The following is a 22,559-nucleotide window of genomic DNA, read 5'->3' on the forward strand; positions in this document are numbered from 1 at the left end:
TCCATGATTGAAAAAGGGCAATATTGATAGTAGCAGCAGTAGTGTTATTATCGTAGTAGTAGTAATAATTACATTTCTTTGTGATAATAGATTTAAAACACAGTCCTCAGGGAAAATATGCCAGTCTAATAGCAGAACACAGATAAAGAAATGTAGCAGCCACCGAGGTATTTACCGACACCGGTGTTCAATTTTATGTTGCCATGGGAACATCATTTCTAATGAAATGGTCCTTCAGTTAGCAAATGATTGAAAACATTGATTAAAATAACCTTTTCAGGAACATATAGACATTTTTTATTGACTAAGAAAGAGCTAGTTCTATATCGTAGGAAGTCAAAATAGAAACTGACAAATGTAGGGATATTTTTTAAAGGTTTTCATTGTCAGCGTGGAAAAGGTTTTTGATAATTAATAACGATTTTCAACTCAGTAATTTTAGAAAGCCCACAAAATATCTGGAAAACAAGTACACAGGCTTTTTAAACTGCAACCACTGTTGTATCACCCTGTCCTAGACGACTTGTTTATAAACTTACTTAACTGTACTTATGTTGCTATCTGCACAGCATATGTCCAATAAAACAAAGCAACTTCAAAGCAATTCACAGAAATTAAAAAAGATGACAAGATATTGCCTTTAAGTATATTGTCAACTCTCTCTCCCCAGGTCACCTGAGCGCGTCATGTTCTCTGCCAGCTGACCGTGTGCCTTACCTCCTTGCTACTTCCTGTTCTGATGGAAAGGTGCGCTTCTGGAGGTGTAATGTCATTGCGACAGAGCCTTCCGGTATGGACGACTTGGTGTACCAGTGGGAGGAGTGGCCTCTGCTGGTGGAAGAGAGGCTTCCCAACGACAGCGCAGTAAGCGTGCAAGGTCGTCCCATAGAGGTCAGCTGCTGTCACTCTGGACGGATTGCAGTAGCCTACAGGCAGATACCAAACACACCTCTGAACTCAACACCTTATCTGAACTCTCACGGACTGCTTACTTCTCCTCCTACCCTTGCTTCCTCCCCTTATGTGCACTACAACAACAACAGCAACACCCACCAGACCCCAACTCTGACTGTACAGCATAGCCCAAATCTCACTCCAAACCCAGCAACCACTAGAGAGCCATTGGTCCACATTGGCATCTTCCAGTGCGAGTCCACTGGTGGTTCCCAGTGGATTCTAGAGCAGACCATAGTCGTGGACAGCACCGATCCCACAACTGGAAGTGCTAATATGCCAGGTAACATGGAACTCCCTATACCTAACGAGGACTGTCCTGGTTCTACTAGTAAGATCCTGGTTCATTTGGACTGGGTCTCACAAGAAGATGGGTCACATGTTCTGACTGTTGGTATTGGGACAAAGATTTATATGTACGGTCGTCTCTCTGGGAAGCCTCCAGAACTCGGTTTGACATCTGAAGCCAGTAGAGACCAGAGCTCGTCTCGCCTCGTTCTGCTGCGATCAGTCGATCTGGTCTCCTCTGTTGAAGGCTCATTACCCATTCCAGTCTCCCTCTCCTGGGTAAGAGATGGCATCTTGGTGGTAGGCATGGACTGCGAGATGCACGTCTACTCCCAGTGGCAGCCCCCAGCACTATCCAAACCCAACGCCCCGATTGCCCAAGACACAGACATCAGCAGCAGCGCCTCCTCCATAATCTCAGCCGTCAGACAGAGCCAGGAGGACTTTCTCGGCTCTGGGGCCCCCATGTCTTCACTGGCCCCTCCCAAAAAGGCCCTGACGAGATCGATGATGAGTCTGGCTCAGAAACTCAGCGGGAAGAGAACAGCTTACGACTTGCCTGTCGAGATGGAAGATTCCGGGCTTTTTGAAGCAGCTCACCAACTCTTTCCTACCCTGCCCCAATACCATCCTGTACAGTTACTGGAGCTCATGGATCTAGGGAAGGTAAGTTAAAGAAATTAATTAATTACTGTCTATAGACCAGACCGGCTTCGCCAATGCCACGCCCCATTTTAGGGGATTGAAAACAGAAGATCTGTAGCAATTTGATGTGTTTGGATTGTAATTTTGACAAGTTCCTATGCATTCATCTCTTGTTAAACAAACGTCAAATATATGCATGTCTAATAATTATTTTGCGACCTTGCGTTCGCGATACCTTTATAAAATTTCCGTTGATTGCAGTCATGCCCCTTCAGTCTTCCCCATAGGTCTTTCCCCATCCAAGTGGATGAGTGACCCAACACTGTGGCCTGTAAATAATCAACGTGTTAATAGCCAACTGGTTGATCTTTAGGCTGAGATTTAGTTGGAGACAGTCTGATGCTGCTATACTGTGTGACTGTACTGCAGCAGCCCCCCACTCAAGCTAGCTAAGCTAACTTATCCATCAGTAGTAACTGTCACATCATTTAGCGATTTACCACACCGACAGTGAACATTCAGAGCTCAGTGTGAAAGCCTCGGCTAACCCGCTACACAACAGCTTTTCTGCATTTTCCTGTTTCTCTCCACATGGGACAACGTGTTTCTTTCCCCCAAAAGGCAGCAAGGTCTTGGTAATGACGCAATGCCAGTCGGGTCCATACTATTTTATCTTTTCTTATTCGATTATTTTCTCTTATCTTATTACCTTCTCCAGTTGATATGACGGATCAGTTTTGTCAGTTAATATAATCTAATTTCATAAGGTTTGAAGCCGAAGTAGAAAATATCAAAAAGGCATTTACAAACATTTAAAAATAATTAAAGTTGCCAGAAAGTCGACATTTGTTGTGACTTATTTTTAAAATATAAATGTGTAACAAAATGTGTCTATTTTAAGGTTCACCGTGCCAAAGCCATCCTCTCCCACCTGGTGAAATGCATTGCTGGAGAAATTGTGACACTTAAAGACAATACCACCAATCCTGAGAAACGCGTGCGCTCTCGAACCATCAGCGCCGGAGGCAGCACAGCCAGGGTTCGGAAGATGTTCAGCAATGCAGAGAACTGCACCCCTGACTACACAGAGATAAGCTCCATCCCTCCCCTGCCTCTGTACGCCCTTCTGGCAGCCGATGGGGATACATCAGCAAAACCTGGTGGGTATACAATACACGGTTTTATAATAGTAATATACAGTAATGAATACAATAACAGTAAACTTTATTTCAGTAGTACTTAACATAGGCTAAGTAAAGCAAGTACTGAAAATATAACAATATTCTCAATATATGAAGTTGGAAAAAGACAATCAGCCAAGCAAAAATGGACAAAGGATGTTAACTTGCTGTAATTTGAATTAAAAAAATAACTTATTTACTGAATGAAAGTCAGTTAAAGTTAGTTTGCTTAATACACAGTGATACAACAATTGTATTACACTTGGGAGAAATATACTCTGCACGTTGGCTGCAAAGGCATCACTTTAGGTGGTTTTTATTTGTTGTTGTTGTTTTTAATCTAGCATTTTGAAGGGCTTTCACCTGCTGATATAAGACTAAGTCTCTGCAGGTAATAACGGCCCTGAACATAAAGCTAACGCTGAACAACTTACTTTAAAAAGCAATTAACACAATCTTCAAATCAGTTGAAAAAAAACTTCAAACTTGGGAGGTAGAGATGCTTTGAGATATTGGATTATACGAAGCGTAAAAGACTGCGTAAAGCGTGCATAACAATTAAATGAAATACAGAAGACTGTAGATTAATTTCCTGCGGTGTTGAATTGAAAAGGGTGAAACTGGAAGATTGTAACTTTGTCAGTGTATGTTAAGTCTGACAAACACACAAAATGTTCCCCTGCTTTTAAGCAGATACACAAACAAAAACAGGGAAACGGTGTTTACAGTGGAAAAGCAACCATTTTTAGCCACCCTGCCTCAAGGTGTACGAGACTGATAATAATATCCTACTCTTTGGTCTTCTAGTTTTACCTCATAGTGTCTCAAGGGAGAATGAAAGCAGAAACATGTATACAGAATAAAAATGTCCTGCTCTTTGGTATTTTAATTGAATCTGCTGTTTCCCCAGCAGGAGGCTGCATGTCTCTTGTGAAATACACGTCTGTGTGTAATTTAGCTCTGTCTTGTGTCCCCCTACAGATAAAGTGGGCAGTGTGAGTGGAGATAGTGGGCATGGTTCCAGTCACACTGATGTTTATGATGAGCTCTTTCATACACCCAGCATTGTGGACCTGGACCCTCTGGACGACGATCAAGAGGAAACGGGGAACAAGGTCCGTTTCTGTTGGCTTATCCTTGGTTAAAAGAGAATTTATGAAAATGAGTGGACAGCAACATTTTTGCTCTTTTGGTATTGCAATGTAAAATTTAGACATTCATAATTGTGCATGTCAAGGTTCATTTTAGATATATTAGAATAAAGATTAAAGCCGGTGATGGCTAGCTAATGCATCAAAAACCTAGCCTTGTGTTGGCTACGTCTCCAGCTTGTATACTTAATATACACATACAATATTGTGGGTGTTTTATTGTGAGTATGAAACCCAGCGTTAATGTTATTTCCTGCTTCTCTTTATTATGTTTTTAAATAAATTAGAAATACCGTGCAGTTAATTTTACCGACTGTCTGTTCCCTGTCTGTAGGTTATTGACCTGTCCCAGTACAGTCCAACATACTTTGGTCCAGAGCATGCCCAGGTTCTGTCCAGTCACCTCCTTCACTCCAGTTTGCCAGGCCTAACCCGCATGGAGCAGATGTCTCTCATGGCGCTGGCCGACACCATCGCTACCACAAGCACAGACCTCAAGGACAGCCATGGCAAGAGCAAAGGTACTGCAGGGAAATCAAAACATAAAGTAAAGAGATCTTCAAATGGATTAAATTGCAGTAGATTAGTGCTCCATTCCACAACATCGTGTAATTATGTTTAGAAGTAGCGGTACGTAAGAGCTGTCTGTCATTGATTTACCAGGTGGAGAGACGCTGGATGAGTGTGGTCTGAAGTTCCTGCTGGCCGTCAGACTCCACACCTTCCTCTCTACTTCCCTGCCTCCAGCGCACCGAGCACAGCTGCTGCGGCAAGGTACAGTGGGATAGTGGTTTTCAAACTGTTTTCATTGGGAGCATTTCTGAGCTGGCACAAACGAGCAAGCATGTAACATTCAACTCACTGTACAGGGCCACATCAATAAAAAAGATTTGGTCCCTAATCTAACAAGACCTAAAATTGATGTCCCTCAAAACTGGCTCACTTTGTCCAAAAGGCCTTTATTATATTTTCACCTGTATGATCTTGGAAGGTTTATATGTTTCCAGCTTGCTGCCTAAAGAGCTGTCTCCCTGCACTCTTTTTAGATATAGCTCCAGTAGCCACCTACTGTATCAGGGCAGTAACTCTATAAAGACCTCTAAAGCTAAAAAGAGAGAAGGTTACGGATGGTCAGATGTACATTTTTGACAGTAATAGTCTCAGTAAGAGAAGTAAAAAAGCCATCTATTCATCATCCTTAACTATCGCAGTAAAGTTACGCTTGAGGCAATTAATCCATGTATGCTCCCACATAACTCCTCAGTGGCCAGCAGTACAACACTGTAGCTGGAAGAGGGAACTCACTGCTTTAAATATATGGAACCGACATACCGCATTTACTCGCTACGCAATGTTGATATTCTCCTTATGAAACATTCCCCATTTTCCATGGGTCTTTTTATTCTCTCTTCAGGCCTGTCAACATGTCATTATGCCTGGGCCTTCCACTCTGAGGCTGAGGAGGAGCTGCTCAACATGCTGCCTGCCCCACAGAAGGGAGAGCCCACCTGGCCTGAGCTGCGCTCCATGGGCGTGGGCTGGTGGCTGCGCAGCACCAACAAGCTACGCAAGTGTATTGAAAAGGTGAGGTGGCTAATGACAGTAGTTAAGGACCAATATGTAATATATTTACTGTAATAAATCATAAAATTACCATGATATGTCAATACAGATTAAAGAAACACCAGTTTTGTTGAAATAAATTGTCCGATTTGACGTACACATTTGCAGATTGTGCAGTCAGTAGCAAATCAGAGTAAAAGGTACTGTATATAGAGGTATTTATGAAATGGAAAGGCCAGGATCTCTGTGGACTTTAGTTTAATATTCAGTTTGCATTCATGTTAGAGATCGTAGTCTTGTTTGTATCATTAAATTCATATTTGAGCTTGTTCATGGTCTTGTAATCTCAATCAATCGGCAAATGTTTTAGTCAAGCAAAATTGCGAAACACATCCTCTACTTCTAGCTTCTCTAATGTGAGGATTTGCTGCTTTTGTTTGTCTTATTCGATATTAAATAGAATATCTTTGGACTGTTGGTCCGACACTAAGCAACACATCAGGATTGGGTCCTTTTTTCTTCAGTCACAACTTGCACCAAATCATTTTAAAGAGACTATAATGACATAAAAGGTCTACACACAAAGGCTTTGAATGTTGGCCATTAGTGTTAGCCCTGTGTACTTCATATCGATTGCTTCATTTATAAATGAAGTGCTGTCAGGTAGGTGAAAGGGAATTTTTGCTGAGGTTGCTATAAAACACATCGCTATAACTGAGTCTGAGCTACTCCCTGAAATTACCCATACAGCTACATCTTGTTCTGTAGATAAAACTGTGAATGCTGCAGAGGAGCTCAATGTGTTTGTTTTTTTTCATTGTCAGGTTGCCAAGACGTCTTTACAGAGAAACAATGATCCTCTGGATGCAGCTATCTTTTACCTCGCAATGAAAAAGAAGGCAGTGGTCTGGGGATTGTACAGGTAGGCAAAACTGACATAATTTTGCATATGAAATACTCATGCAGTCATCACAGTATTTGCCCCTTACCCTTAACCAAGACAAATTGTCAGATTGCCGAAGCGCTGTGACACATGTATTGTTCTGAATCCAAAATGTCTTTCTCTCCAGGTCTCAGAAGAATGCCAAAATGACAGCGTTTTTCCGCAACAACTTCAGTGAGGATCGGTGGAGGAAAGCAGCACTGAAAAATGCGTTTTCTCTGTTGGGAAAGCAGCGGTTCCAGCATTCTGCAGCCTTCTTCCTTCTAGCCGGCTCCCTTAAGGATGCTGTGGAGGCAAGTGGAAAAAAGACATGACACACTGCTTGCAAGAAGCACTTGTTCCTTCAACTGCAAGTGCCACTTGTCAGCCTGCTAAACCTAAGTTAGAAACCTTGCTCTCAGTATGAGTAATGTCAAGTGCAGCTGCATTTTTCATTTATGACATTTCTGTAGCATTTTACATGTGATTTTTTTTTTTTCTTTGTTTTCCAACAATTCATCAAGGGCAGTGTTTCATGATATAGTAAAAGCAGAGAAACCACATTTACAAAAACAGATTTCGTCACCAGCATTTCTGCAGCATGCAGCATCCTTTTTATTATTGAAACAGTTCAATAGATTCCCGAAGTGGTGTCTCTGTCAAGAGCTTTTAGCACAATGCACTGAAGAATTATTGATGTTGTCAGTTGACTCTTGGGTGTTGCTGTCTTTTCTCCTTTTTGTGAGAAGTTTCAATAGCATTTAAAACATTTATACACCAGCAGTACCACATTCTTATTGAAGCTTCATAAATGGGGACACTACCTACTACCTTCAGTTCATGAAAATATGTTTGCATAATTTTTATTTGTTGGTGTGTAAAACTTGCATGATTGTTAGAATGGCTGTTGTAGTTTGAAAGATAACAGCACTAATATTATCAGGGTTAGGTTGAGTCACAAAAACACACAGCTCTCCATCTTTTTGCTTACATATCAAGAGGGGCTGCTTCTGGTTATCTTGTTTGCTTCACCTTTTATTCATCAAGGTTATTTCTGTTTAGAAAGTCCCTAAAGCAATGAGTCACATTATTTCATCTGCGTGAGTAACGGGAGCTTCTCTAAGCATTTTATGGAAATGAGCGTCACCCAGGCAAAGGGCTATCATTGACTTTGTTCAGTCCCTCTGGCTGGGAGTCAGTCTCATTGAAATGCACCTCACACCTTACCGGTTGGGAGCAACTACAACAACTTTAACTATCCACCAACTCTTTGCAGTGTGCACAGACTTTTATTCTTTTTGTATTTTTCGGTTATTTCCTTTCCTTTTTTAACAGAAAAACAATCAAGACAGATGTAATTTCAGAGATTATGTCCTACTGGATTACCGTGTGTCCAGAATATACATTATTTGTCCGCTTACGTCTTGTCTTATCTCACCCCATTCAGTCCTGTGCCAATAGCTCAGAAACCATTTTTAAATGATAACCGACTGTGATATCTTGCTTTTTTTCCCCTTCCAGGTGTGTTTGGAGAAAATGCAGGACCTACAGCTTGCCCTGGTGATCTCCAGATTGTACGAGTCCGAGTTTGAGACGGCATCCACCTACAAAAAGATCCTCAAGAGACATGTTCTGGGACAAGACAAACAGGTACAGACTTTGTGTAAAATGCACTATTTCACCAAACCACACAGTGTTGTTTGACTCTCCAGCATTATGCAAATGAATACACTGCAGGAACCAGACTGAGCCATTGTGATTCTCTGTATATGTCAGATTCAAGCCCACCAGGACCCGTTCCTGCGGAGCATGGCTCACTGGGTGCTGGAGGACTACAGCAGAGCCTTGGACACTCTTCTCGAGCAGCCTGCCAACACCACCGGCTCTGGGTCCACTGAGAGCAAATGTGACACTGGTAGGTCTGAAGTGCTCTGCTTATTTTGTTCTTTACCTCTATGGAAAGGTGAGATTGAATTACAGTCTGGTACTGTGTACCGCAGAAACATTTATTTTCAAACTAAATTGATAACCTACAAAACCCACCACCCTATTGTTATGCACTTGCCAAATTTTCACACCATGACCATGCATTGCTTTGTTGTCATTCCCACATTTGTTATGCGTATATCAATTGTACTAAATCATACAAGAAAACAAAATTTGATTATTTAGACAAAACTCATATGTGTGCCCCATGTTTTGATTTCTGTTATTGACGATGCGATCTGATGATTTTAAGTGTTGATTATTCATAGCAATATTTTGTATTGTTACAAGGCTTTGTTGAATACTCGATTCTGATAGGTCGGGTCCACCCCTCCACTTTGTGTTGGGGTGCCGCATCGCCCTGTCAGGGTTTATTTCACAACAATGACCGGCTCGCTGTACCTTATCGCTTACTAAAAAAATATATTGTTATGTTTGTTATAATTTCTATAATTTTGCCAAAATGTTCCTGTAATTTTTGTCAATATGTATTGTAGAGCTTACCACGCTTGATAATACATAACATTTAAGGCCTGTCAAATGCAGCATTGCAGGTCAAAACAGACGGGGTAGACTGTACTGTAAGTGCTGCAGATTGTACTTTGACACTGTGAGGTTGAATGCACTGCTTTCACCAAATGGCTCAGCTTTGCAACTATTTTTGGTCCTTTAAGTATGTTAAATTGCATAAGTAATTGCACCATACTGAACGCAGAAGACCATTTAATTGAACAAAATAATATACAAGTCCTTGCCTTGCCTTACGAATAGATGAAGAACTGACCTTAATATGAACCTCACTTTGACTTAAGAGCCAAACCAGTCCCAGATTAATTTCCCTGTGCGACATGTGTTTCATAAATGATGTTCTCAAAGCACATTTAATATGCTTACAGAGAAGAAAACACTGGCTTATGGAATTTTAAAAATGCTCTTATACTTATAGATTGCGTGCTGTCCTTGCTGGGTTTTCAGAGTCAGACAGGCTCTTTGATGTTGTTTATACCTAGATGAAAAACAGTGAACTTAATGCATTACCTTTTTGTCCATCAGTTGCTCTAAAAAAGATGTCTGTTTTTGAATTCGCAACTCAACTCTCTACTCGCCTTAAAGTGACCACAGAGTGCAGTTTGTCAGTGTATAAGTGCTCACATAGCTGCATGCCTCAGTTTGTTTCAAAGTTAAACAGAGGTTCAGTCAGGCCAGCTATAGCTCCATTTCTGTGTCTGATCCAATAACACAGCTTGTCCTGCAGGTGCTGTGGTCAAAGCAGTAAAGTGGCTGGTTGTTGCCACCGACACAGATAAAATCCAATTTTCTCTCTCTTTGTATCTATGACAGGTTCCTCTTCTGTGTCCGCATGTAATCCCGAGGTGTTCAACTTTTACACATACCTTCGAACCCACCCACTCCTCCTCCGCCGCCATTTTGGCTCCTCAGACAAGGCTAAAGTTGGACTGACCGCTGAGGGTCGCAGGGCTGACTCCATCAGCCTGGAGGAGAGGAGACTATTTTTCACAGCTGCATACGCACACCTGCAAGCTGGCTGCCCCGTGCTAGCACTTGAAGTCCTCTCCAAGATGCCCAAAGTCCGCAAGCATTCCAAACTGCCCAACCAGGAGGACACAGGCATCGCTGCTGAACTCAGTGTTGGGAACAACAATGGACCAACATCAGACCCGGATTGGTCTCAGCCGGCTCTGAACGGCTATGAGTCAGACGGAAACAGCTTAACCAACAGCCACTCAGATTCAGTGTTAAGTTTTGACTGGAGCCAGCCGTCACTGACGCATCCAGATCCCCTGGAGCTGAAGTGGGACAGTGACAAAGGTGATGAAGATGAGAATGATGAAGAAGATGAGAATGATGAAGAAGATGAGGATGAAGAAGAAACTAAAAATGATAAGAGCGGTAGAACTGCAGACAGCAGCAGTGTGTTCCAGGACACGCAGGATGCCATGTCGCCGCTAATGGAGACGGTGACGGAAGAGGACAGTGAGGACCGCAATGACTTCCTGGCTCCATCTAATGACATCTTGGCGGCCCAGCTGAAGTTTACTGCCTGCCTGAAGATTATGACCAATGAGCTCCGGACGCTGTCGACGGGGTATGAACTGGATGGAGGGAAGCTACGTTGCCAGCTCTACCAGTGGTTGGAGAGAGAGGTAATGGCACACATATTTAAACTAGGGCTGTCAATCGATACAAATATTTAATCACGATTAATCTTACATTTTTTTATCTGTTCAAAATGTACCTTAAAGAGAGATTTGTCAAGTATTTAATACTCTTATCAACATGGGAGTGGGCAAATGTGCTTGCTTTATGCAAATGTATATATATATTTATTATTGGAAATCAATTAACAACACAAAACAATGACAAATATTGTCCAGAAACCCTCACAGGTACTGCATTTAGCATAAAAAATATGCTCAAATCATAACAGGCAACAACAGCTGTCAGTGCGTCAGTGTGCCGACTTGACTATAACTTTCCCGAAACTGCATGTGATTATCATAAAGTGGGCATGTCTGTAAAGGAGAGACTCGTGGGTACACATATAACCCATTTTCATTCCCATATCTTGAGGTCAGAGGTCAAGGGACCCCTTTTGAAAATGGCCATCTCATTTTACAGCTAAACAGTACACTACAAGATGATTCTGAAAACATTTGAGGCAGGATTAGGCATTATAGTAACAGAATATTGATTCATATTTGATCAGGGCGGCCTAGTGATTGACAGCTGGCTCTCATAGATGGCAGCTGGACGGCAGACTCCAGATCAGCTCTGACTGGTTGTTTTCCTCCGGTCTGTGAAATCTTGCAGATGCCGTTAGGAGCACCGGAGGACACAGAGGCACATGATTTTTTTTTTAGATTACCCGTCTCATGCACTTCTTTCAGGATATAGGGACTGTTTTATTAAAATAACTTTTTTTAATCATGTTTCCTCCATTTCTAGCCACTACAGCTTTAAAGATCAAATCCATAATATATATTTTTAGTTTAGATACTTTTCTAATATCCATCCGGTGAAGCATTAGTCTGGCTGCACCCTTAAGTTCACTCAATAAAACTTTTATAACTTACATAACTCCCACACGTCTCTCTCCTGCCTTCATGTTCACTGTTTAAAGATTGTATCTCTCTATGTGCACAGTCTCAGTGTATATAAACCTCATATTGGTGATAACTCCAGTGGTTTTTATCTCATGAAATTGTTTGTCTTTTCCTGTTTGACAGTTCGGTGAAATGTTTTGCTCTCACTCCCACACATGCAGGATGAATTCCTTCTTAATAAATTTAATTTGTTTTTTTTATTCTGTTTAACCCAGGTGGTGGCTCTCCAGCGTTGCTGCAGCTACAAGCCCTGCTTACCAGAGCTGTCTGTCCAGGGTGAAGCCCCTGTCTCTGGATCGGTGGAGGAGAAACAGGTGGGTGTAGATAGCTGGCGGCGGATTTCTAGATTTGTCAGATGTTCATGACGAAAAATCAATGCAACACAACAGCACAGTGTGTTTTGACATAGTATGAAAAATTGTAAATTGAAAAGATTGTTGCAACCCTTTTCCCTTAGAAATCTCAACTCCTAACATGCTGCTGTAAAATTTGCTCTATTTCAGTTTCAGCACCCTTGCACAGTACACTCACCGTGCATTTACGGATTAAAATAAAATTTCAAAGACCCACTAGTTTATTTATTGTTGACAGAACAGATTAATGTGCATTGTTTTAAAACATTGTTGATTTGAGCACACCACTGTGGGACTTTAGTTTGAACACGAGCCAGCTGGATAACGTTGGCATATTTACAGGGATGTTGATTGATTTGTCTATAAAACTAATAAAGTAAAAATGTTTTTCCAGCCCGGGAGTCCTCTTGGGGACAGCCAGCGGAGCAGGAGACACTGGCTGCAGAGTAACCAGCCCTTACTGAGGATGTTTCTGAGCTACTGCAGCTTGCATGGCTCCCACGGTGGAGGACTGGCCTCTGTACGCATGGAGCTCATATTGTTGCTTCAAGAGTCTCACCAGGTAATAAAAACATGCACAGATGCACACTAAAAGCCACTGACAGACAGACACACTTTTCAGTGGCACCCCAGTTAGTCTGACTCTGTAGCTGGTGCCAGTGTTCTAACTGATTTTAGGTTGCTGGTGAAAGTGATTAGTGAAACAATTAGTCAGTTAATGAATAAGCCAGTTGATTGGCAATTCTTGCTTGAAAAATTCTGGTGATCGGTAGGATGTTTAGATTTATTTGCTGGTCCTGCAGTCTGCTTTGATTTTCTGTCTATTAACATATAGAGAATGAAATATGATTTATCCACAAATAAATAAGACAAAAGCTATTTTTGTGATCGATTACTAGTCTAAGTCAATTTAAAAGGTTGATCAGTTCTACATTTAGCAGTTACAGCTTCACAAACACACATCACTGGCTTCTGTTTTTCTTATTATAAAAAAGAATAAATTAAATTAAAGTAATATTTTTTTGTTACTCGGCCAGCATGTTTCTGGTAATCTGTGATGACAGTGAATGGAGGAAAATAATTGATAATGAAAATAATTGTTGCTTCATGGTTTTCCAATGGAGACACTACTGAGAACATTGTTTCATATATGCAACCAGGACATTTTTATCACAGACAAGTGGTAATAAAGGTGGTGCAGCCATTCCCAAACGTTATCTGTCAGAGGCTCTGAACATGCCCTGAAAACACAAACTAAATGTGACATTATTTGTCTTATTATTACTAATATTTAGACAGGAACAACAAGAATTATCTGAACAGAATATATATTTTTTGCAACACAAGATATAGAAAGCTAACAACCATCAACTGCATGTGAGAACATTCACACTGGCAGGCAGAGCTGCAGTATTATTTAACTGATCACAGAGAAAGACGAACATGATGAAGCCATCTGAAAGCTTGTCTTAATGCAACCAGATTCCCAAGACACACACACACACACACACACACACACACACTCAGACCCACTTATTGTGCAGTGGCGATCGTTTGCACACCTCAAGCAATGGACTGGCAGGTTGTGCTGATTCTCCAAGCTCCTGAGGGAGTTCTGCCTTAGGCTGACTATTCAAAGGTTGGGTTAAATTTGAGGAGGTAAACAACTCAATGAGCCAGCATTGCAACAACGTTCTTGAATGTTAGCACAGCCGACGAGCACTGGGAGTTCTGTCTACTCTTACTTTTGATTTTGAAATAAAAGCTGTTTCTTTTGTCCTATGATTGTCAAATTTCTCCATTGTTGTCGAGGAACTTTCTGTATTTTTTTTTCTTTGTCTTAACTTCAGTCGGTGTGTAGAGCTTCTGTTAAGGAGGTTAGTGACAAGTGAATGTGATTCATCAAGCGTGACGAACATAAGCCTGTGGTATTCTTGCACTCAGAGAGTCATGTTCGGGGATCTAGTAAACAAACACAAAACCAGGCACCACCCTTCGTTGCTTATCTCTTCTCTTTAGCTCTTTAAATGTCATCACACATACACTGGAAAACACATCATGCACTCTCTTAAGTATGGGATTAAGACTTATTCTGGCTCAGGAAAAAGTCTCTTGTTTCACAGATCAAAGCATCACCTCTCATTTCCCCGGTCTCTTTGTGAGCTGTCTCTTTTACCCTCTAAAAAAAGAAATGAGAACGTTGAATATATCTGCTCTTCTTTTTTGTGGTGTGAGTGTGACGTGTAGTTATGCTTATGTCCCGTGTATAAGTGTGATGAGTCTGGTTAGTGTTCTTAGTGAACACTAAACGCTTAAATAGGTTTTATTTACTGTGTTTATACATGTTCAGCATTGTCAAAACAGTATGTGCATTCATTGGTGCATCTGTTTTTTAGTGTACCTGCAGACATACTGTCATGACTGAACCCACATATCAATATGTTTCTCTCTGATTTCTCCCCACAGGATGACTCCATCCAGTCAGCAGTGATGCCATGTTGTCAACCAACCGCTATCCCTCTTCTGATGGCTTGCACGGCCAACGTAAAAACGGTGGTGGCCAACCCCATCGTCTACCTGACCAACCTGGCTCATGACATCTTGCAGACCATCAATTCACTCGACTCTCCTCCACATCCCGATGTGGTTAACAATGAGGTAAGGCAGTCTCCGGTCTCATGCATCCATGTCTGCTTTTATTATTGTTGATTGCATAAAGGGTTTGGGATTTTCAGAAATATTTCCCCACAGGATTCTCTAGTTGTTAATTTAAAGATGGTTACTTTATACACCGTTTCCCTTGGCTAATGGCGCTGTGGTAATTGATCTTCTGTAGATACTTGTGAAGATCAGAGGCTTGCCATACAAACACCAGATTGCTGCAGGCCTCCGTGCTTTCCCGAGCAGATGCACTGGGACGCAATTAGATTGGAAGTCGGGAATATTGACTCAGAATTATCGACATTTATATCGACCTATAAATATGATTATATTGAAAGATGACAATGATCCTGGGAAACATGGGCAATGACTCACAGTAAAATATATGAATTTTAGTAGGGCTGTCAAAACAAATTTGCGTTAACGCGTTATTATCGCGTTAACTTTAACGCCACTAATTTCCTTAGTGCATTAACGCAACTTGCAATTTTTAGGTTGTAAAGCCAGAGTGAAGATACTGACAACATGTGAAACTAGAAAACCTAATAAATTCATTGGTAAAACCATGTCATACTAGCTTGTCTCGAAGGAGGCTAAATAACGCTCCAAAGTTACGCTAAATTTAGGAAAAACTGGCATGGCCATTTTCAAAGGGGTCAATTGACCTCTGACCTCAAGATATGTGAATGAAAATGTGTCAGTGTGTCAGCACACTGACACACTGACAGCTGTTGTTGCCTTTTGGGCTTGAGTTTGCCATGTTATGATTTGAGCATATTTTGTATGCTAAATGCAGTACCTGTGAGGGTTTCTGGACAATATTTGTCATTGTTTTGTGTTGTTAATTGATTTCCAATATTAAATATATACATACATTTACATAAACCAAGCATATTTGTCCACTTTCATGTTAACAAGAGTATTAAATACTTGGCAAATCTCCTTTTAAGCTACATTTTGAACAGATACAAAATGTGTGATTAATTTGCAATTAATTGCGATTAACTCTACACAGTCATGCAATAAATCGCAATTAAATATTTTAAAGGATTGACAGCCCTAAATTTGAACAAACTTTGACAAATTATTAGAGCCTGCATTTAAGTGTCTATATCCGGGCGAATCAAACGGATTATATTAGCTTATTGCAGATATATTGGTATCAGTATATAGTATATCAGCTAATAACGAAGAAGGAATTGCAGTACAGATGTGTTTGTGGTAGTTTAGAAACAGCGACACCATTACAAAGAGAATTTTCCAACTGTAAAATTTGCCACTCAGTACTAATTCTCAAAAGAAAACAAATTTAAGGGATCAATTATCACAAGAATTGTTCAAGTTAAAGAGTTTTTTATTGCAAGTTATTTTAAAGTTTGTATTGTGTATCAATGTTTAACAAATGTTTGGACTGGGAAAAGCTTATTGTCTTCTTTTAAGTGTGTTTAACTTAGATTGTATTTATGAACCTTCAAACACTAATTAATTTTTTATCCCTTGCCTTATTTCAGATCTATGTGTTGCACACACTGGCTGCCTCCCTGTCCGCCTGCATATATCAGTGTCTGTGTGATGGACACACCCACAGGTAAGTGTCCCAAGCAGGGATTTTAACCTATTAACATCTATCTAGGCTGTCATCTTTGCTGGTACCGTTCCACAAAGCAACGTAATCAGCAGCTTGATAGGGGACTTTAATACATCACAAACCTTGAGCTATTGTGAAGCCATCCATTCCTTAACAATAATGTTAAGGAACCCAGTGTTTGAAAAATAAAAGCTTTTATTCAGTCTGACTCAAAAGGAGTTCATAGTGGGTATCTACATTGCAGCATCTCTCTGAGCAAGCTTCTTGAATTCTTTATATGACTTCAAGCGATGCTTATCTTTGATACAACTTTTTCAATTTTCCACCACATTCACCTTGACACGACTCCATTAACAGCACTAGACGCCTCTGGATTATTTATCTATCAAGAGTGATCTGACATTGTTTTCCTATTCTTAGTATTAACATTTAAAAGACAAAATGTTGGCAACAAATGCTAATATGCATCCTTTGGTTTCATTCGGTTGTGTGTGTGTGTGTGTGTGTGTGTGTGTGTGTGTTAGAAGGTTTTGGACTTATTGGAGCAGAATAATAAGATAAGGGGGAAGGGACATGACTACTGGTAACCAAGCAAGAGGGTAATGCAGACATACATCTCAAGTCAAACACTACAAATGTAATACCAAAGTGGAAAATGCTTTTCAAGATGGCTTTGTTTATGAAAAAATCATGTCAGCACATGCTTTAGGCAGGCGGCAACCTCCAGCTCTGAAAAGTGAAGCAAATGTGGAAGTGCCTTGAACTTGCTTTCTTTCTAATATCCGGCAGGGGGCGACTCCTCTGGTTGCAAAAAGAAGTCTGATTGTATAGAAGTCTATGAGAAAATGATCCTACTTCTCACTTGATTTATTACCTCAGTAAACATTGTAAACATGAGTTTATGGCCTCAATCTCTAGTTTCAAGTCTTCTTCAATACAGCATGATGTTCATTCAGTAAATGATGGTCCCATTTAGAGTCAAATAGACCATAAAGCAGGGGATGCTACAGGGCGTGGCTTCCTTGTGATTGACAGGTCGTGTGTTTTCAGTTCAGGAAAGTTAATTGTAACATTTTGGTCGCATAAAAACATCTTATTCGGCGTTCGGTTGTTCTTGGCTCCTCCCTCTCGTGTCACTTGTGGTTCCTAAAACCAAGATGGCGACGGCCAAAATGCCGAACTCGAGGATTCAAAACGGCAGTACTCAAACCAATGGGTGACATCATGATGACTATGTCCACTTCTTAAATTCAGTCTATGGCTTTAGGATGCTTTTACAGAGCGCTATAGTGGTGTGATTTCTGGGTACCCACTTTTTAAAAATTACAAACCATGGCGACCCAAACAATAGGCCTTATCTATAAATCGTGAGAAGAGCGAATTTGTGCGTAAATGAACGTCGTTCCTGACCATTTTTACTACCTTTTCTGCATCACCCGATATTGTCTTGAATATGTAACCCAGCCATTTTGAATAGAGATAGAGATAGATATATAAATCACTACTTCATTTTAGGCATGTGCTATTGAAAACATATACCCATATACACAGGTTAAATAAATGCATGTAGGCCGAGTTAACAGGCTCTTGTTTTTTTCCTCTCATCGGTAAAACAAACGTACGCCAGCCTTTTATATTAGATTCAATGTTCTAAGTAGACAACAATTATTACAATAGAAATATTCAGGCTCCCTCATGTGGCCCAAAGATGTACTGCAGATATAAATGTTAAATAAAAGGCTGGAAGAAATTATGCAAATTTATTCGGCGGCCCTAATAAAATCTCCTGCGACCCACCTGTGGGCCCCGACCCAGTCTTTGGGAATGACTGATTCAAGACCTGGAAAGAGACAAAACATGTTGGAAGTTTGCTTAATTAAAATATGACAGTCACTTGTCTGCGTTGATCGTGTTGAGAATGATTTATGAAAGCTGCTGTTTGTCATTCTTATTGTAAATACTTAATTAGATTTTTGGTTTTGACAGATGGGAGAAACATTGTTTATTTAAGACGCGTATGGGCCATAACTCCCTCTCACTTTGACAGCAACCCAGTAGGATCTAAACTTTGGATGGGTGAATGCGTGTGTGTTTGTCTTACAGCTGTGCTGCTGTGTGAGTTCCTGTCACGGTTCTGTCAGATTGCTTCGAGGTTGTACAAAATCATTTTTACTTATGCTTGGCCAGGCTGGGATCTTTAAAGCCTCAGTGCTGTGACCCCAGAGATAGATTTGCTTGTATCAATTAATATATATATATATGATATATATATATATATATATGTATGTGTGTGTATATATATATACAGTGTATATATATATAATATATATACAGTGTATTATATATCATACAGTATATGATATATATAATATATATCTTATATATATAATATAATTATATATATATATATATAATATATATAAATGTGTCAAATAGAGTTTTCCTCTAAGCTAAGAGAGATTATGCATTATTCTTTCAGAGCAAGATCTCTGACCATGGTATTTCAAACATCACACAACTCAAAGCAGTGTGATGAAATGAGCACTTTTCTCATTATCTTCCTCTTCCGCCTTATACTTTACTCATGCACACACACAGAGCCATCTATCACATACTATTGGGAGTTGAACAGCCTAACTAAATTAGCAGGGCTATTTCTAATTTAACACTGTCTTTGTTATGGTAGTTATGATATAAGCTCTCCTGGTGTGTCGCTGCAGATGTTTGATGGAATTGTGCTTCTGTTTCTTCCTCTCCAGTGTGGGAGCGAGAAAGTGAGTCTAAGAGAGTGTGAATTTTTTAAAAGGTATTTCAGGATGTAGGTTGCGGGGGTTGAGTGTTGCCGCCAAGTTGACAGTGATTTGACACATGTTCTGCTCTTTAGTCTCTCTGTTATCATGTTAACTTCAGTTCAATTTAGTCAACCGTTAAGGAAATAACTTGCAGGTACATATGAAGTGCATAGTGCTTGAATACCTTAAAGCACTAGAGGTTTCTGTACCTGTACATCTGCAGTGTTGTGTGTGACATAATGGATTCAATTTGTTGTGAAGTGCATTAAGACGACAGTGACTGGAAGTCCTCCTTCTGAATGAGGTTCCCTTTGACTTTTAGATTCTTTTTGATGCGGAGTCAATTGTTTTTTTTGCAGAAGCTTAAAAGGGGACTTACAGTATTGGATGTTAAAAACTTGATAGACTCCCTGGCAGGTTCTCTGTAAAAGTTTCCTTCAGCAACAATCCAAGGTTTTTTTGTGTTTTTGAAAGGCCCTTTGATGTAAGAACTTGAATACTGACACTTTAATAAAGAAGCAAAGCTTTATGATAAAGTTGCAATCTCAAAGATCTCTGTTTTGTTGTCTATGGCGATAAGTGGGTAATTGCAGGTGGGTTTTTGGATCTCACTTCCCATAGATCCAAACAGTTTCGGGAATAGGGATGTCACAGTGAGGAAATTTTCCCACCGGTTAATAAACTTGTGACAACACCAGTGGAACATTTTACAAGACAAGACGACGCTCAATATCTGTAGAGCGCTTACTTTGATCTTTAACGTTGGATGGCTCAATCCGGCCCCACTGCACTCTGCACACCGGCTGTGACCGCTCAGTCCTTCACATGGCAATTGTCTCATTAACGTTATGGTTCCCTTATAGCATTGGGATTAAATCCCAAGTATTGCCAAATAGGCACTTTTGCTTTTCGCTTTGATACCAAATCTTCCACCATCGTCGTGTCTGTGAACTCTCTCTCGTCCCGTGTGTGAAATCTGACTCCTGTTACTCTGAGCTGAGACTCCGTAAGGAGCAGACACTTTCACTTTGAGATTGTAGCGTCCGTAGTCCAACTATGTATTGATAACACGCCACTGATACCCCAAAATGAACTAAATGGGTTTTATTTCTACTTAAAAAAGCAAAATGACGGTAGGGGCGGTGGGCAAGTAATGTAATCGGTGTATGCCCGTCCAGCGTATAACACCGTATAACACCGTATAACACCGTGTAACACCGTGTAACACCGTGTAACACCGTGTAACACCGTGTAACACCGACTACAGGGGCATGCCTAGTTTGGAATTTCCGTGAATGTTGCCGCAGACAACCAGTTCGTAATACTGCAAATGCAAGGGCTTTCATCAGTGGGCTATAGGCTCAATCATGTCATTGTGTTTCCTCATTCGGCGATAGATGGTGACTTAAATAAACATTTTCAAGATTACTTAACTCATTACTTTAACATACATACAGCTTAGATGGGTAGCTAAACTGCGATGCAGTGCATTAGTATTTCAGGTCTTGACAGGACAGAGCTTGGCCACGGTGCCTCTTACTTCGAAACATCATCCCAGAATTCAGAACAAAGTTAAAACATTTAAAGTAAAACATTTAGACATCATATATTTAAACTTTTTATTTTACTTTTCAGTCCAGCATTTCATGTTTAATGTGTCCTCCTGGTACTGACGGTACATGATTGCTTTCTTTTGTCTCCCACAGCCATGTGAACCATTTCACTGGAATCGTTTATCAGAGCGTGTTGCTGTCTCAGAAGCAGCCAGTCAGAACTGTCAACATGGATGAGTCTGTCCAGCCCAACACTTCACCTGCACAGTGGCCAGGTAATTAAGCCTAACCAAACATGTTTATTTATCTGAATTAAGAGAAACGAGGCATTTTTATCTTATTGTCAACAAGTAAAAGATCCAAGCCAACAATGCATTTGTCCATTTCTTGGTACTTGCCAACTTCCCTGCCCTGTCTGTAGCATTCAGCTCCAAGCTGTGTCCCTACTGAGGATGTACATTTTTTAAAATATTTGGGGAGTATAATTTCATTTTTAAAAAGGCTCAGTGAGGACCTGGTACCAAAAGTGAGTTGAGTCGAGTCAAACCATGCAGTGAAAATGAGGCAAAATTTCATTAAACAGCTGGGCACTGTACTTTTAAACAAACATCTCTCAAATGTGAGTGAATAGGGCATTTGCTGGGGCCAATTTCAGCTCCTGATTAATACACATTTAGTGCTCTAGTGAGTATTTACAGCAGCAGGATGGTGTGTGTGGGATTGACTCAAAATAAACTACAGTGACCATGCTCATTAGAATGAAGGGACATGTCACCCAGTGCAACGATGTGGCTCATTGGTGTGTTTTAACAGTTATTGGACATCAATGGAGGTCTTTGGCATAGAGACCATAACTTCAGTGTATGAGTATTGTCAGCCTTTACCTTTTAAGGAAAAGGAGAGGTTGTCCGCACAAGGTGAGAAAAAAAGAAAAGAAAAAAACAGATTGTGGAAACTTTGCATCAATAAAAACTTTTAGGATCTGGCAAATTTCAACGTCTTTTACAACCTGTCCTTTGTCTTTGTTTGCTGTTTCTTGTCTAAACTAACTGGGATTGAATGTGCACATCAGCCATCTTTTCAACCATTCATCAATAAGTTGATGCATTCACAAATGAATACATTAAAATGATGTATTATGTCAATTTTGCTTTCTGTTTCTTCAAACGCAAGCGTGTGTTTTGTGTGCATTTTTTTTACATCGGAAATTTTATTTAATACGCTCAATATTTTGGTCATCTACTAAAAAATGACGTTTTTGTAGTTTCTCATTTTAAATGGTTCTTCAAATGCTGTTGTCTGTTTCTCTTTTGACCTTTTTCTTTCCCTGCTGTCCTTCCTTTGCGTCCCCCTCTCCAGGTATTGCCTCTCTGATTCGCCTGTTGAGCTCAGCAGGCGAGGAGAGCCAGCCAGGCTTAGCTGTGCTGCTCTGTGAGATCCTGACTGCTGTCTTCCTCAGTCTGTTTGTTCACGGCATGGCCACTCACTCCAGCAACGAGCTGTTCCGCATCGTGGCCCACCCCCTCAACAGCAAGCTTTGGGTGACGGTGTTCGGAGGAGGCGCCCGGACCCCTGTCATTGAGAAACCCTACAGCCCAACCAGAACACCCCCACCAGGTTGGCAGAGATTAGTTTGGTCGATCTAGTTTCCATTCTGACAGTCTGCATGAGTGGCTGTCTCTCTATGGGGTTTTTCCTTTGGAGGTGACCTAGTAGCTAAATTAAATCAGTGCTGCTAAATTAATTGGGTTCCCGTCTGTAGGTCATAGTGAAATCCATCAACATATTAGTGTGGGA

The 22,559-nt window shown here is 40.6% G+C and overlaps 1 protein-coding gene across 6 annotated transcripts in view; it reads left to right on the top strand.

Annotated features, from left to right (window-relative positions):
- The window catches only part of dmxl1 (Dmx like 1), a 66,454-nt gene that overhangs the window by 21,417 nt on the left and 22,478 nt on the right, over positions 1 to 22,559 (top strand). For 4 of the 6 annotated variants that reach the window (XM_074637388.1, XM_074637392.1, XM_074637389.1 and 1 more), the window contains exons 19-35: positions 671 to 1,908; positions 2,789 to 3,047; positions 4,050 to 4,183; positions 4,554 to 4,740; positions 4,883 to 4,993; positions 5,634 to 5,803; positions 6,607 to 6,704; positions 6,853 to 7,018; positions 8,226 to 8,354; positions 8,481 to 8,619; positions 10,032 to 10,855; positions 12,031 to 12,129; positions 12,563 to 12,730; positions 14,635 to 14,826; positions 16,341 to 16,417; positions 20,916 to 21,037; positions 22,122 to 22,379. In XM_074637388.1, coding sequence (XP_074493489.1) covers positions 671 to 1,908; positions 2,789 to 3,047; positions 4,050 to 4,183; positions 4,554 to 4,740; positions 4,883 to 4,993; positions 5,634 to 5,803; positions 6,607 to 6,704; positions 6,853 to 7,018; positions 8,226 to 8,354; positions 8,481 to 8,619; positions 10,032 to 10,855; positions 12,031 to 12,129; positions 12,563 to 12,730; positions 14,635 to 14,826; positions 16,341 to 16,417; positions 20,916 to 21,037; positions 22,122 to 22,379 — 4,371 coding nt within the window. The remainder of the gene's footprint in view (positions 1 to 670; positions 1,909 to 2,788; positions 3,048 to 4,049; positions 4,184 to 4,553; positions 4,741 to 4,882; positions 4,994 to 5,633; positions 5,804 to 6,606; positions 6,705 to 6,852; positions 7,019 to 8,225; positions 8,355 to 8,480; positions 8,620 to 10,031; positions 10,856 to 12,030; positions 12,130 to 12,562; positions 12,731 to 14,634; positions 14,827 to 16,340; positions 16,418 to 20,915; positions 21,038 to 22,121; positions 22,380 to 22,559) is intronic. The other 2 variants (XM_074637391.1, XM_074637390.1) reach the window with 2 other exon arrangements.

Source organism: Sebastes fasciatus, chromosome 6 (genome assembly GCF_043250625.1).
Source record: "Sebastes fasciatus isolate fSebFas1 chromosome 6, fSebFas1.pri, whole genome shotgun sequence".
NCBI lineage: Eukaryota > Metazoa > Chordata > Actinopteri > Perciformes > Sebastidae > Sebastes > Sebastes fasciatus.